Here is a 13,764-nt window from a genome sequence, read left to right on the forward strand (position 1 = left end):
TTCACTATATGAACTTCAATTTTCATTCATTATTAATTCTTAACATTATTATAAAAAATGATATAAACAATTTCACAACAAAAAAAAGTAAAAATAACCATGAACAAAACTTACTTTGCTACATTATATGATGCTAATTTTGATAGAGTTTGGGATAGTCTAGAAATTTCATTAGATGAATTCAAAAACCTAGAACTGTAAAAACAGAATAATAATATATATTTAAAAAACTCAGGTTCAATACATAAAAAAAAAATACTTCTCATTACCCAATCTAAATTTCTACTTGAATTACTATTATTCAATTTTTATTTATCACTTTATTTTCATTCCAAATAACCAATTGTAACCCCCTCATTCCTAAGATGATTTCAGTTCAGGTACCTCAGAATACTAAAACATTTCTTTCTTTCTTTTTTTTTTTTTTTAAATAAAAATTTCCTACTTTTCTCTCTCAGAGTCCAAAAGAGAATCTTTTTAGCTGATAACTACTAAATAAATGTATGCAGAAACATCCTTTGAATTTTCTCTAAAAACCCAGCTAAGGCCACCAACAATGTAATAAAATTGTTTCATAGACCTGGAACATTGACTCCAATTTGGGAATACGTTTATTATCTGTAGCCCATGTCCTACTGAGGTCAATCAGTTTCCTATAGCAGAATAGCATGGATTATAGCATGTTTTGGATTTTTAAGCTCTTCTTAAGTTAAAAATTTGTAATTCAAATGTTCTACTTCTAGTTTATCAATGGATTGCATAAAACAGAATATATATCACCTCTGACTAAATAAATTTCTGTCTCTTTATTAGCAATATTTTTTGACTTTTCATTGCTGCTACCCATTAAGCCTAAAATAACATTAGTGTTACATTACTCATCATAAAGAGTAGACAAGTACATTTCAATGATATAATTCAGATTTCATACAATTTCATATTAGTATTCAAAGAATAAAATGTAGGGTGGTTTTTTTTTTTTTTTTTTTTTTGCTCTTTATGAAAAACATTTTTGTTTTGATTAAAAAAATTTTTGTTTCTGCTAAAAGTTTTGACATCCAGTAACATTTGAAAATTGTTCATCAATTTTTATAAAAAGTATGTTATAAAGTCACTTATTTTTATAAAAAGTAAAAATATCTTATAATTTAGAAAATATTGAAAAAGTAACAATAAGTAATTCAGTCTCAATATATTGTAGAATCAACTTTTTCTGTAAATGTAAATGCTTAAAATTTGTTTTGAAAATATATATATATTTACTAATAATTTTCAGTTTTTACTATGTTGGAATCTATGTAAAATGATTAAATCATTAAAATTATAAAGTAAGTAAGCAATATTGTTAATCATAAATTGAAATTTATCCTAACAATATTGAAATTGTTAAAACAAACGAGAAAGAATGTAAACAACATGGTAAGTGAAAAGTAACCATCGCATATCTTTTCTCCCTTCTTGGCTGTTCCAAGCCCATAAGATACATTTTCTTTATAATGGCCCTTCTCGAAACCCATTTCCACGAGCACATCTAATGAATGAAGCAGTTATCATGGGTATTCAATAAATCACACTTCAAAAGGAAGCAGGGATTTGGCTACAATATCTTGGTAGGTATATGGATAATGATATATGGTGGCCTCTTCGGTTTTTATTGAAAAAGTGTTTGAGTCTTTTGTACCGACAGAGTTAAATAAAACTAACTAATGAGAAATATATATATATATATATATATATATGCAGTAACAAACAAGAGATATAAAATGAAATAAATAAGTATATTAAAACATAGAAGAGCTACAAATATGTCATAAAAATATGTTGATAATAAATATGTCATATTAATTCCAGAAAATATAATTTTTGATTGTGTTTGCATTAAACAAAATGTTGATATAAATCAAGATGTTGGTATCCTAGTATCATTAACTATGTGATGACTAATGAGCATAGATTACATATTATGCTAAATGAAATTGAGTATTGTATAGTGAGACATTAGCAAAACAATACTTCATGCATACTCTAGTTTTCAAATATATGTTTTATATTTTTTTTTCATTATTTCCCCAATAAATTAACAAATATTAATTAAACATTTGCCAACCAAAAAATACTTTGCAGAATCTACAAAATATGATATTTAACTTTATAGCATTAGATTAACATTTTTAGCATTTCATCTTGGCAGCTGATACTTTAACACAATTAATATATATGTCAATATTCAAACTTGCTTGGTGAGCAAATGGTAAATTGCAATTTTTCTTTACAAAAGTGATTTTAGAGTTATTTTTATAGAATACTATGCAAGATTAATCTTTTGAATTTAAAATAAGGTAGCAGAAACTGAATACTATGAAACGTAAACTAAAAAATTCTAAGACCAAAAAAAGGGGGGGAGAAGGTATATAAAATAAATTCATGTTTGAACTATGACACTAAACAAATTAAAGGATAAAAAAAAATTCAAAAGAAATGTTAAAAAAAGTGACATCTATAAACATTTGCAAACAGAGACATAATTATATAAAATAACAACTAGGGTAAATACAAAAACAGCATCCCCCTCCATTTTTTTTTTTTTTTTTTTTTTTTTTTGTAACTACAATCTGTATACCCTCCACTTTAAATTTTACGTCAGAATTAAGATTAAAATTACAATTTAACTTAAATGATATTATATAAAATATTTTATTGATTATTATGGGTTACATGTCATAAACTAACCACTTTTGAAGGCCAGTAGATTTAACCATCAAATTCACTGTATCAATTTCAAAAAGTCGATCAATTTTAGTTGATGAAAATATTTCATTTTCGATAGACTGCATGCATTAATTGGTACAAATATCAAGAAATAATTAGAAAAATATAAAAAAAAAAGTTCACAAATGTAAAACTATTTGATTTAACTTTCGATTATAGAACCAAAATGAAAATATACTAAATGCTTTGTAATTAACTGTTTAAAAAGGTTTATCAGGATAACTTTCTAAAAAATATGAAATTTAATTATAATTATTTATCATTTTGATGAAGTATGAAATTAATATTCAAATTACAACAACAGTGCTTTACTTAGCTGATTATAATAATAATAATAATAATACAATCAAATTATAATAAATAATTTAACAATTAATAGTTTTTATCCCAAAACTAAGTTAAATTAGCTATTCAAAAATGAAATTTAGAAAATCATTTTTTTTTTATTTATTTATTTATCCATACAAATTTGCAATATAAGACTTTATCGAACAAGTCTGTTTTTTTGCACTTTATTATTTTTCCTATTCATGAATTGATATTCAGTGAATATAAACATAGAAGCTATAACATATGATCTAATGCTTACTGTGAGAAACCCTAGGAAATCCTGGGGAATTAATCATCCTGTTATCTTCTCCTTTTGTAAATATATCAGAATATACTGTATATCTCTTCCCTTAATTGAGACACCATTATTTAGAAAAATCATAAAGCTTATTTTTTTTCTTCCCCATACGGATAAGAATTTGGCCATCAAATTTCTGTCGGCAATCTTTATTTGTTATTTTGCTTTGAGAAACCTAATTTCAATTAGGACCCAGATGGTAAAAATAATTGTATACTATATGTTCTTTCATATTTTAAGACTACGAGAAATAAGAATTCAAATCAATAATTATTTCTATTAAATGAAACTAAATGATTTCTCTAGTTTAGACAGTCTTAATCATTATATGAGGAGGTAACTACTTAGCTTTAAAAGACTGACAATTAGAAAATCTGTAAGATAACTTTGTAACTAAATATAACAACTATTTTCTTTAAATAACATATTAAAAAAATACTACAAAGAGACCAGTACAATTCGGTTTTAGTGATGACTAAAAGGTTCAAAGAACAAATTCTGCCACATTATAAAAATATACTCAAGTGCATTATTATTTATAATGAAAAATTTTGAATGTGCAAATCACATGCTACATAGTGATACCATCCCATTGACGACTGAGATCAGCAAACTGGTGAAATTTTTTCTTGCCACTTTCTGGTTGCCACTATAAGAGTAGTTACAAGTACCAAGAAAATCTACAGAAATCACAAGAAAACATCATCTCAAGAGGTGCAGTTGAACGTCCTGGCCGGAGGCTAATGTACTGCATTAACCATTTTCACACTGCTGAGGTATTGAAAAACAATTAATGGAATGAATTATTAAAACTGAAATAGCCAGCTACATCTCAAGTGCTAAAACTCTCAAGTAACAGCTTATGGATATACATATTCAATATTTCATAAGACATGCCTGAATCTCAACAATCTGGTAATAAGATGAAAATAACACCACACAGACAATTCCACTGTCTAAGATATTCCATGTCAATCTGAGAACATCTTACTGTGACAAATCCATAAAAAGCATGGCTTACTGAAGTTACAAGATTGTTAGGATGAAAATTAGTCTCACACTATATTTTGTGATAGAGGACACTTATCAACTTCTGGAATAGGAGAATTTCAGCATAATTTGACATTAGCACAGGGAATATTTCAAGCCAAGTCAACAAAATTTACATAACATCTAATATTTTTATTAAATTTTACACAGGTGTTTATGAAGAATTGGAAAACAACTTTTATCAATATACGATAATCTATTTTTTCAATAGTTATGCTATCAGATTTTAAACTCTTTGTACAAATTTACACTGGACCTTGCCTTTTCATTTGGTAAAAAAATGACCAGCACAATTTGAATTTTATTGCTATACAAAATGTTTGTAGTAAATAGATATAACATGTTTGTAAATCAGTATAAAAGAGATTTATAATATAGGACAAATGTAAAGAATATTTCTGACTCAAGCAAATATAATTCTTTTAAATTATCACTGAAAAAAAATGAGGGAATTTCTTTTCAATGGAGAAAAATATATAAAAATAATGATGCAAAAAATTACAGGCGAAAGAAAAAGATTTTTCTCTACAATGCAAGGAAGTAAAATATTTATAAGAATGAAAAAAAAAGTTATACCTACCAGACGTAACGAAGCATTTTGTTTCGAATAATATTTATAATTTTTTGAAATTATGTAATTCAAATTTACAATCAAAACAAACGAAGCATGCTTATTTTTAGGAATGGAGAAAGTAGAAAATTGAACCATCTCACTTCATTTCATTTTTTCCACCTTGTAACGAACTGTGCTTGTGACAGTCATTATGGACCCCTACTCTAACTGAAATGATTAATGCAAATGTAATAAAGCCCGCGCCATAATTTTTTTTTTATTTAAATTAGACATCAATAGTCTCTATCAGATTGATAAATCCAATTTGAAACATTTCTAGAAAACAAGGATTTCGCAAAACAAAATGTCTCTGACTTTTACAGCCGTGTTCACTGATCAGCTGATGTCTAATGGATTGAAATTGAATATTTTCTTATATAAGATTATTAAAAAAAATAACTTAGAAAAAAGGGTTTTAAAAACTATCAATGCAACGCCTGTAAATCTCTTATAAAATAAGGAGAAATTTTTCCGTTCTGTTTAATTTTTATAAATATGTTAACCATTAACAAAAATAAATTAACCAGAAAATTGCAAAATAAGTAAAGTAATTACCCTTATTATTTACCTTATACTAAATGTTTAAAATATAGCACAAAAAATTTATATTAAAAATAATAAATATTTGAATAAAATAATTATTACTATAGGGAGTAATTTATTTTTTAAAAAAGGATTTTAATTATATAAGTAATTAATTTACTAATTAGCATATAACGGAACTTTTATTATTAATTTTTATTAATAATATCATTATTCAATGGAACTTTATTCCAAAGCGGAAACACAACATCGCTTTACAGCGAGGGCAAAACAAAAAAACAAACAAAAAATTAAGAACTATTTGCTAAAGCGGATGCACAAGAACTGCTTCATAACAGATCGGCGGTTCATATCACTCGTAACGAATGGGTAACCAACGTCGGTGAGCTATCGCTCGCTTTGTTTACTACTTGGCGATAACTCTTGGCAACAATCCACGGTAAAGTAAGTACCCCCGTTTTCACTTTAACATGCAAAGAAATCAAATTAATTTACTTATATTTTGGGATAACAAATACGTTAACAGAATATATTACATTAAAAAATTTATCGAAATTGTAAAAAGTTATTATTCGGGCTCTGATTGATTGTTATTGAAAAATATTTTTGATGTTATACTATTCAAAACTTTAAAACAACTGGAATAGCTTATTATGTAAATTTCGTATTGCCTGAAAGACAATAATAAATACTGTAGAGTTATACATTTTATTTTCCATTTTCTTTATTTTTGATTAATATTAAAATATTATAATAAATTTATTGATAGTTTTAATATAAAGGTTTGGTACTTAAATTCTGCACTCTGAAATATTGCTGTATTAGAATATTCATAAATATTTTTATTAGGGAATTTTATTGTTCACTTTTGTTAAGGTAAGAAAAAGAAAGTTAGTAATATGGAAAATTTAAATTTTTAAAAAAATATTTCCTTTTATTTTTTTCATTTTATTTTTATGGGCATTAATTTTTTCCTTATCACCATGGTACTTTATCTGAAGATCGATATATGGGCATATATTTCTTCTATATTTTCACTTATAAAAGTCACTTAAAAAGTTAAAGAGTGTTATTTTCACTTATGCGAAGTAAATTGCTTACAGTGATTTCCAAAATTGAGATGTGCTTCCTACATTACATTATTTTTCAAATATATTTAAAATGAAAACAAGGCATTAAATTATGAAAATATACAAATAGAAAAACAAATGTATTTGTAAGAAAATCTTTGAAACAATGTTGCTCTAAAATAGTTCTCATCCTATAAGTAGAAAATAATATATTCATCTGTATATATATAATTGATTTGTTTGTTTGCTTGAACCTTAGATATTTCCACACCCATTGATAGAATTGAGTAAAATTTGATTCACATGTTCTTCAGCATCAAGGTGGATTAAGTGCATAGTTAAAAAATGTTTTATGTCCCCTTGTGGGAGTGAAATGAAATGATGGTTATTAGTTTTTCCATCATAACTTTAGAACATATCATTGCATAAAAATTATATTTTATTAATAATTATTTCAATTCTGTATGACTATTTCTTTAATTTTAATAAGTTTGTCAAAACTGATTAAAACATAGTTTATAACAGTGCCTTTTTTCTTTTTTGTCTTAAAATTTTAAGCTTATTTTACTATTTCTAATCGCTTTTTGATCAATTGATTTTGATCGCTTTTTTTTCTTTGAGCATTTCCACATTTGCTTTTATTTCTTAGTATTTAAATACTGTCATTTACGATTGCCATAACTTTTCTTTAACTGTTTGCTTTGATTTTGTCTCGTATATTAGCACTTAGAAATTTTTAGTGTCCCATTTGCATATATTCCTTCACTTGAGCTTCATAAATAGGATTTTATTTCGCTTGACAAATTTATCAGTTTGCATTGAATTATCATGGCCCCAAAGTCTGCTTTCCTGTATACAATGAGAAAATATTGTAGTCATCAAAAAATGTGAACTTGAGAATTTTGACGAATTTTCCCCCACTTTTTTATTTCGTAGTTCCTATGATTCAGGCACTTCCCCCCCCCCCCTCCTTTTAGAACATTATTGTCGTAATATCAGGATCCGAAATTAAAGTACAGGATTGTGAATACTTGATTTAACATTAAAGAGGATTTTGTTGGGAGCCATTTAGTAAATAGAAGACATACGAACTATTCAAACCTTTCTTACTAAGCATAAATGAATAAATATTGAGTGAGCCTACTTATAAAACTGTCTAAGAACTGGAATAATAATATTAGAACAAAGAATACAGTACAGTATCGTTACCACATAATTTCACCAAGCTAGAAATAATCAATAAGCATTAAGAATAGATTAAAATGGAAAATTTTAAAAAAAAAAATACGAATCCGGCCAGAAGATTTTAACAAGGTTCTCTTCAAGCAGGAATTCAAATTAAGGCCCTTTCTTCAAGGATTGACGCCTCATGACCTAAAAATCCAAGGAATTAAGGTTTTTTGGAAAACAATATAAAAACAAGAAATTCAGCCTTTATGAAATTCACATAAATACAATTACAAATTTAGTAAAAGAACTGTTTAAAAAAATTCGAATCAAAGCAATTAAAGCTGGATATAGAAAAGGTAAAATAACAATCTTCAAAAAAGTAAACAATCTATAAAACAAGAAGAGCATTCATAAGTTTTAAATTTATAAGCTATGAATTAAACCAAACATATAAGTTGAACTTAATTTTTCTCTAAAAAGGAGATGTAACTTACACCTGAACACAGGTGCAACTGTCAGTTTTGAGCATTCCCGCATTTAAAGCTGAAAACTACCTATTTTGGTCATGAAGGGTTAATTTTTGAACAAAAGTCATGCCCTTCATGGGGGGGGGGGGTAATCCCTGTCTGGAGGTGATCCTTGATAAATACTTTCAGGCCTGATTCGTCTGGTGTGGAAAAGGGGGGGGGGTGCCAGCTCAGGTGTCGTTCTCGTCATCTGTCCACGGTTCGAAATTACAAGGTCCGTCCCTAAATAGCCCTAGTGTTGCTTTAAAACGGAACGTTAATATAATTAAACTAAACTAAACATTCTTGATTCATAATTTTTCTGTAGTTTTCCATTTTATTCTAATGCTCTTTAAATTTAAGACTTTTTAATTATTTCCAGTTTGGATAATTTCATTTTTCGTGATAATAGGAATAGCTCATTCTTCCTCATGAATTTCGTTTTTCCTTCAGAAAATATTTTCTTAATAGTTCAGATGTATTAAAATTACTTTTTGGCTTTTATAAACTCACATACTTCCACATCATTTTATATGGATAGTATTACAGTAAAATCAAATGGAGTTTCTATACTAGCTGTGATGTAAAATCCTTCACATCTAGCTGACTGCGAATTCGTAATACTTAATCTTTGCCAACAGTTTTAAGTATCCCTGTTCCTGAATTGGTTTTGAATATAGATTATGAAAATATGGCTTAACAAAAAAAAAAAAAAAAAAAAAAAAAACCTTCCACAACCTCTACTAATAACAAAGATATGTGTGTGTGTCGTTCTGTAGGCAGTTTAACTTAAATCTTCCAAATCTGGCACGTGTATAGAATTTAAATTAATTGAAGACGATTAGTTCTCATCTTGATGTAGAATCGAAATCCATCATAATCAAAGAATAATGTTGGGTGGAGATCATTGGTGATGAAAACAAGACAAAAAAACAATTTTGCCTTATTTTTGAAACTGTTGAGCATGGTTATGAAGTCAAATGTCTAAAGCATTACGTTACGTTTTAGAAGTGTGCTTCGTTGTTTTTGAAAGATAAATTGAAACTAACTTCCACCTTTGCTTATTGTAGATTGTAAAATAGTGAAATTATAAATAACTTTATGGAATCGTATAATAATACTAATATGCTTCTTTTTTTTTTTTTTTCCCAGATGTTGCGAAAATAGCGAGATGAAACTAAAAAATTAACTGTTTTTTCGAAGAGGGCAGAAATATACGCCAGTATATGTGGATGAACGGCATATTCTGATGCTAAATAACATCTGTTTTGACTTCTGCTCTGTCTTAGTTGAGACAGGAAAAATAACAGAAAATGGAGATGAATGAAGAACATTTTGTTAGTGAGTTGCGTGTTGAAGCATCTGATACTGATATAAAAGTTACAAGCGAAACTCGATTGAATGAAAACCACTTCATATGTAGAGCATGTGGGAAAACGTTTGCACTGATTTGTGATTTAAAGAGACATATTTGCTATACAAAGGTAAATGCGTATTTAAATGTAAGGCCTTATTCTTGCAATATTTGCAGTAAAACATATGCTAGAAAACGTTGTTTGAACTATCATTTACGTGTCCATACAAATGAGAAACCCTACACTTGCACAGTATGCAAGAAAGCATTTTCCTACAAACTTGTTTTAAAGAGGCATTCTCGTACTCATACAAATGAAAAACCGTATTCTTGTGACCTGTGCAGCAAAGAATTTTCTCACAAAAGTACTTTAACTGTGCATTATCGAACGCATACAAATGAGAAACCTTATTCTTGTGATGTATGCAATAAAATGTTCTCTCATAAAAGTAATTTAACTATGCATTATCGTACTCATACAAATGAAAAACCTTATTCTTGTGACCTGTGCAGCAAGAAATATTCTCAGCACAGTACTTTAACTGTGCATTATCGTACGCATACAAGTGAAAAACCTTATTCTTGTGATGTATGCAATAAAATGTTCTCTCATAAAAGTTATTTAACTGTGCATTATCGTACTCATACAAAAGAAAAACCTTATTCTTGTGACCTGTGCAGCAAAGAATTTTCTCAGCAAAGTACTTTAACTGGGCATTATCGTACGCATACAAGTGAAAAGCCCTATTCTTGTGACATATGCAATAAAATATTTTCTCAGAAAGGTAATTTAAATCTACATTTACGTACTCATACAAAAGAAAAACCTTATTTTTGTGACGTATGCAATGAAAGATTTTCCAGCAAAAGTAGTTTTACTATGCATTATCGTACTCATACAAATGAAAACCATCCCTATGATGTATGAAATATAATATTTTCTCGGAGAGTTGATTCAAATGCACAACATTGTTCTCATACAATTACTCTTGTTATGTGTGCAACAAAAAATTTTCTGGGAAATGGCATTTAAATCTCATCGTGACTTCTCTTTCGAAGAAAAATATATGTAATTTTTTTAATGTTTGTGATGAAATAAATAAATAAATATCTCTAAATATTGTATAAATGTATTTTATCCTCTTAGCCATGGAATCGAATAAAGTAAAAATAAGGTTGTTTTATGTTAATATGAAACATTTTGTTGTGAAAGCAAATCCTTTTCATTACCGAATTAAAAGACCGCTTTGGGATTTATTTGGCTAACATTTTCTTAGTTGATTTATATACTATGTATACTTTAGGGTAATTATGAAAAAAGTTATATATATTTTTTTATTATTATGTGCGTTATGCCATCTTGACCCGAATTAATCTTAATCGACTCTGTCTTATTCGTTAAAATGTAGAATTTTATTTTTCTGGTGAATGCAATAAATAATTTCTGATGAAAGTTATTCTTTGCTCTCGGATGTCACTTTTCATACACCATTCTACTAGACGGTGCATTATTTGTACCCTTTTGGATTCCAATAAAATAAAAAAATCTGTAGATAAATTTTCATAAAAAAAAGAAAAAGAAAAGACCAAATTTTACTATTATATTATTTACTGATGGAGGTAAGATATTATTTTGCCTGTATATTTATTATAAAGTATTCTATTGCTTTTCTGAATGCAGAAGATTGTATCACGAAGAAACTGCATTAGCATCGCTTATACATTACTATTCGCCTTTGGCGACCAGTTGCTTCAGCGGGATTAAGGATCTCTAAAATTTTGAATGAAACATTTTATGTAACGGTTTTAATGGCTTTTTCAACAGATTTTTTTTCCAGCTATTTTCGGTCCGCACCCCTAAAATTTGTTTTAAAAAAATTGATACACTTTACTATTTTGCCTTTTAACGATGTGGCTTCATTTCAAATCTAAAGCAATATCAAATTTGGCATTTTCATCTATTTTATATATAAATTCAAATCTTTTACAAATTTTTTCGTCAGATTTACTTACCAAAAATGCTTCATTATGACTTATCATTAATACTGGCATTTTGCCAGAATTCTTTTTGTTGCAAAATATACTTTAAATGATTTTTAACTGATCAAATAGAGGAAAATATATTTATTCCACAAAAATCTTGTATTATTGAAAAGATAACTTTTTGAATTTTAAGATGTTAAAATCAACATTTTGCTGTATTATTTTCGGAAGTTATCGTAGAAAAAAACCAAAATTTTGCTTAATTTTTAATTCAAATTCTTATTACTTTTTTAATTTTCCAAACTGCACATTTTTACTTTCATATGTGCCAAGTGTTGTAAATGTCGGTCAAATATCCAGCCTGTAGTGTCCCAACACGCATATTTATTATAAGTAAAGATGTTACTAGCATAAATATGACGTTAAGTATGTAAATTATCTAAAAATATGTATGAATCTTTGCTGTATAGAAAGAACTGAGAAATTCGTTTATGACTATTGAAAATCGAGTGTGAATTTTTATTCGTATAAAATTTCATTTTGTTGCTAATAGTGTATGAAGAAATCAGTTTTTAAAACTTTATATGACAAATTTTTTTTATACCCCTAATATTGTTTGGGTGGTGTTCTACATGGTAATCACTGGAGATACAGCCTTTCCCTCCTATTGTCAACTTAGCAGAATGGTAGAAAACACTGCCTTCCTAATGTAATATGAATCAAGAGATCCGTGATGAGGCTAAGGAAACTTTTCAGTTAAAACATATTGTCTGTCCATAAGCATTTGGAACATCATCTATAAAATATTTTTCAGGATCTTTCATGAATTCCTGTTGAAACAATCGTATGCAGCATCTTGGCACCAATTACTGTGCGTATTTGTTTAGAAAATCCTGTTAAACTTATTGCCATGTTATTGATATTGCATTTTTAAAAATTAGAAATTAATTCGCAACTGGAGACATGCATTTCCTTACGCAATCAGAGATATAAGATCAAAAATACTCAATTGTAATTTTTGTCTTTTATAAACAACATTGGAATTTATTTTCTAAACACAATATATTCTGGGAATCATGTAATTAATAAAAATATAATAACTTTTAGATTTTTAATATTAAATGTTGGAAAGATATTAGAAGAAAAATCTAAACTTCTGATAAGTACTTACTTAGTTTAAACATTATGGGATGCTACTAACAACTATTAGAATTTAACAAATAAAAATGAAGAATACAATACGGATTGCAATGCGAAATACGTAGAAATCAATTGATGTTATATATTTTTTCAATCACAGTTCCGGAGACGTGGCATCAATGACTCCATAAATAGCAAAGAAAACTTTGAAAAAGAATAACTTGGTTATATATATGTGTTCAAACTTGAAGGTACCGACTGTATTCAAGGACAAAATAGCATGCGATAATCTAAGCTAACGACCAATAGTCATTTTGATTCCAGTTACGGGTTAAATTTGAAGTTGCCATTTTTTCCCTCTAGTAACTTTCCTTTTTTTGGAAAATTACCACAAGTTATTGACATCTGAAATTGTGGTCAAGCAATTTTAAAATAACAGTTTTATTTTCTTTGTACTTTAAATAAAAAAGTGGATATAAATAGCTTATTTTAGTAATAAAAAAATCAAGTATTTTCAAAAGACCTTGAGAACCTGGAGGAAAAGTTGTCTTTGTGCGAGTGACTGATTGAAACATAGTTTTATCGAAACTTTTCTGCTTTCAAATAATTCCGATGGTACTCGTTTTGTTCCCCATACAGAAATTTGCTATCCTCACGACTCCTACTCCCAAAAATAAAATTAGGGCGAAAGTTGAACTTTTGCTCAACTTTCACCTGAAATGTATGATTCCTGCTCTTCAATTGATGGAGACTTTCAAGAAGGCTTCTCTCCAATGGAATTTTCTTTACAATCAAAAATTCTAATGAGCTTTTACCGTATTACAGTCGGGCATGTCTTTTTTTTAACTCAGTTTACCAAAACATAAATGAATTCTCATATTTGTCTTCTCCCTATTTAAAAATTCTGATATGTAAATTAGTTTACTAAAGTAAAGAAC

General features: G+C 27.7%; 2 protein-coding genes across 3 annotated transcripts in view; one reads left to right on the plus strand and one right to left on the minus strand.

Annotated features, from left to right (window-relative positions):
• Positions 1 to 5,181, minus strand: part of LOC129987930 (probable ATP-dependent RNA helicase DDX5) — a 41,761-nt gene extending 36,580 nt beyond the window's left edge. Inside the window, exons 1-2 of the mRNA XM_056095935.1 lie at positions 5,028 to 5,181; positions 115 to 195 (exon numbers count right to left, since the gene is read on the minus strand). Of these exons, the coding sequence (XP_055951910.1) occupies positions 115 to 195; positions 5,028 to 5,044 (98 nt within the window). The 5' untranslated portion in view covers positions 5,045 to 5,181. The remainder of the gene's footprint in view (positions 1 to 114; positions 196 to 5,027) is intronic.
• Positions 5,182 to 5,958: 777 nt separating this feature from the next.
• LOC129987932 (oocyte zinc finger protein XlCOF19-like) lies at positions 5,959 to 11,124 on the plus strand. 2 transcript variants are annotated; one of them, XM_056095937.1, is made up of 2 exons: positions 5,959 to 6,047; positions 9,502 to 11,124. In XM_056095937.1, the coding sequence occupies exon 2, from the start codon at positions 9,663 to 9,665 to the stop codon at positions 10,629 to 10,631; it is 969 nt and encodes a 322-aa protein (XP_055951912.1). In that variant the 5' UTR covers positions 5,959 to 6,047; positions 9,502 to 9,662; the 3' UTR covers positions 10,632 to 11,124. The 2 variants fall into 2 exon arrangements, with proteins under 2 accessions (XP_055951912.1, XP_055951913.1); XM_056095938.1 differs by lacking the exon at positions 5,959 to 6,047 and adding an exon at positions 7,324 to 8,584.
• The last annotated feature ends 2,640 nt before the right edge of the window (positions 11,125 to 13,764 follow it).

This window comes from Argiope bruennichi, chromosome 10 (assembly GCF_947563725.1).
Source record: "Argiope bruennichi chromosome 10, qqArgBrue1.1, whole genome shotgun sequence".
Classification (NCBI taxonomy): Eukaryota; Metazoa; Arthropoda; class Arachnida; order Araneae; family Araneidae; genus Argiope; species Argiope bruennichi.

Bases quoted from the DNA above. Each gene is read 5' to 3' on its own strand.
- LOC129987932 (XM_056095937.1), top strand. From the start codon at position 9,663: ATGGAGATGAATGAAGAACATTTTGTTAGTGAGTTGCGTGTTGAAGCA.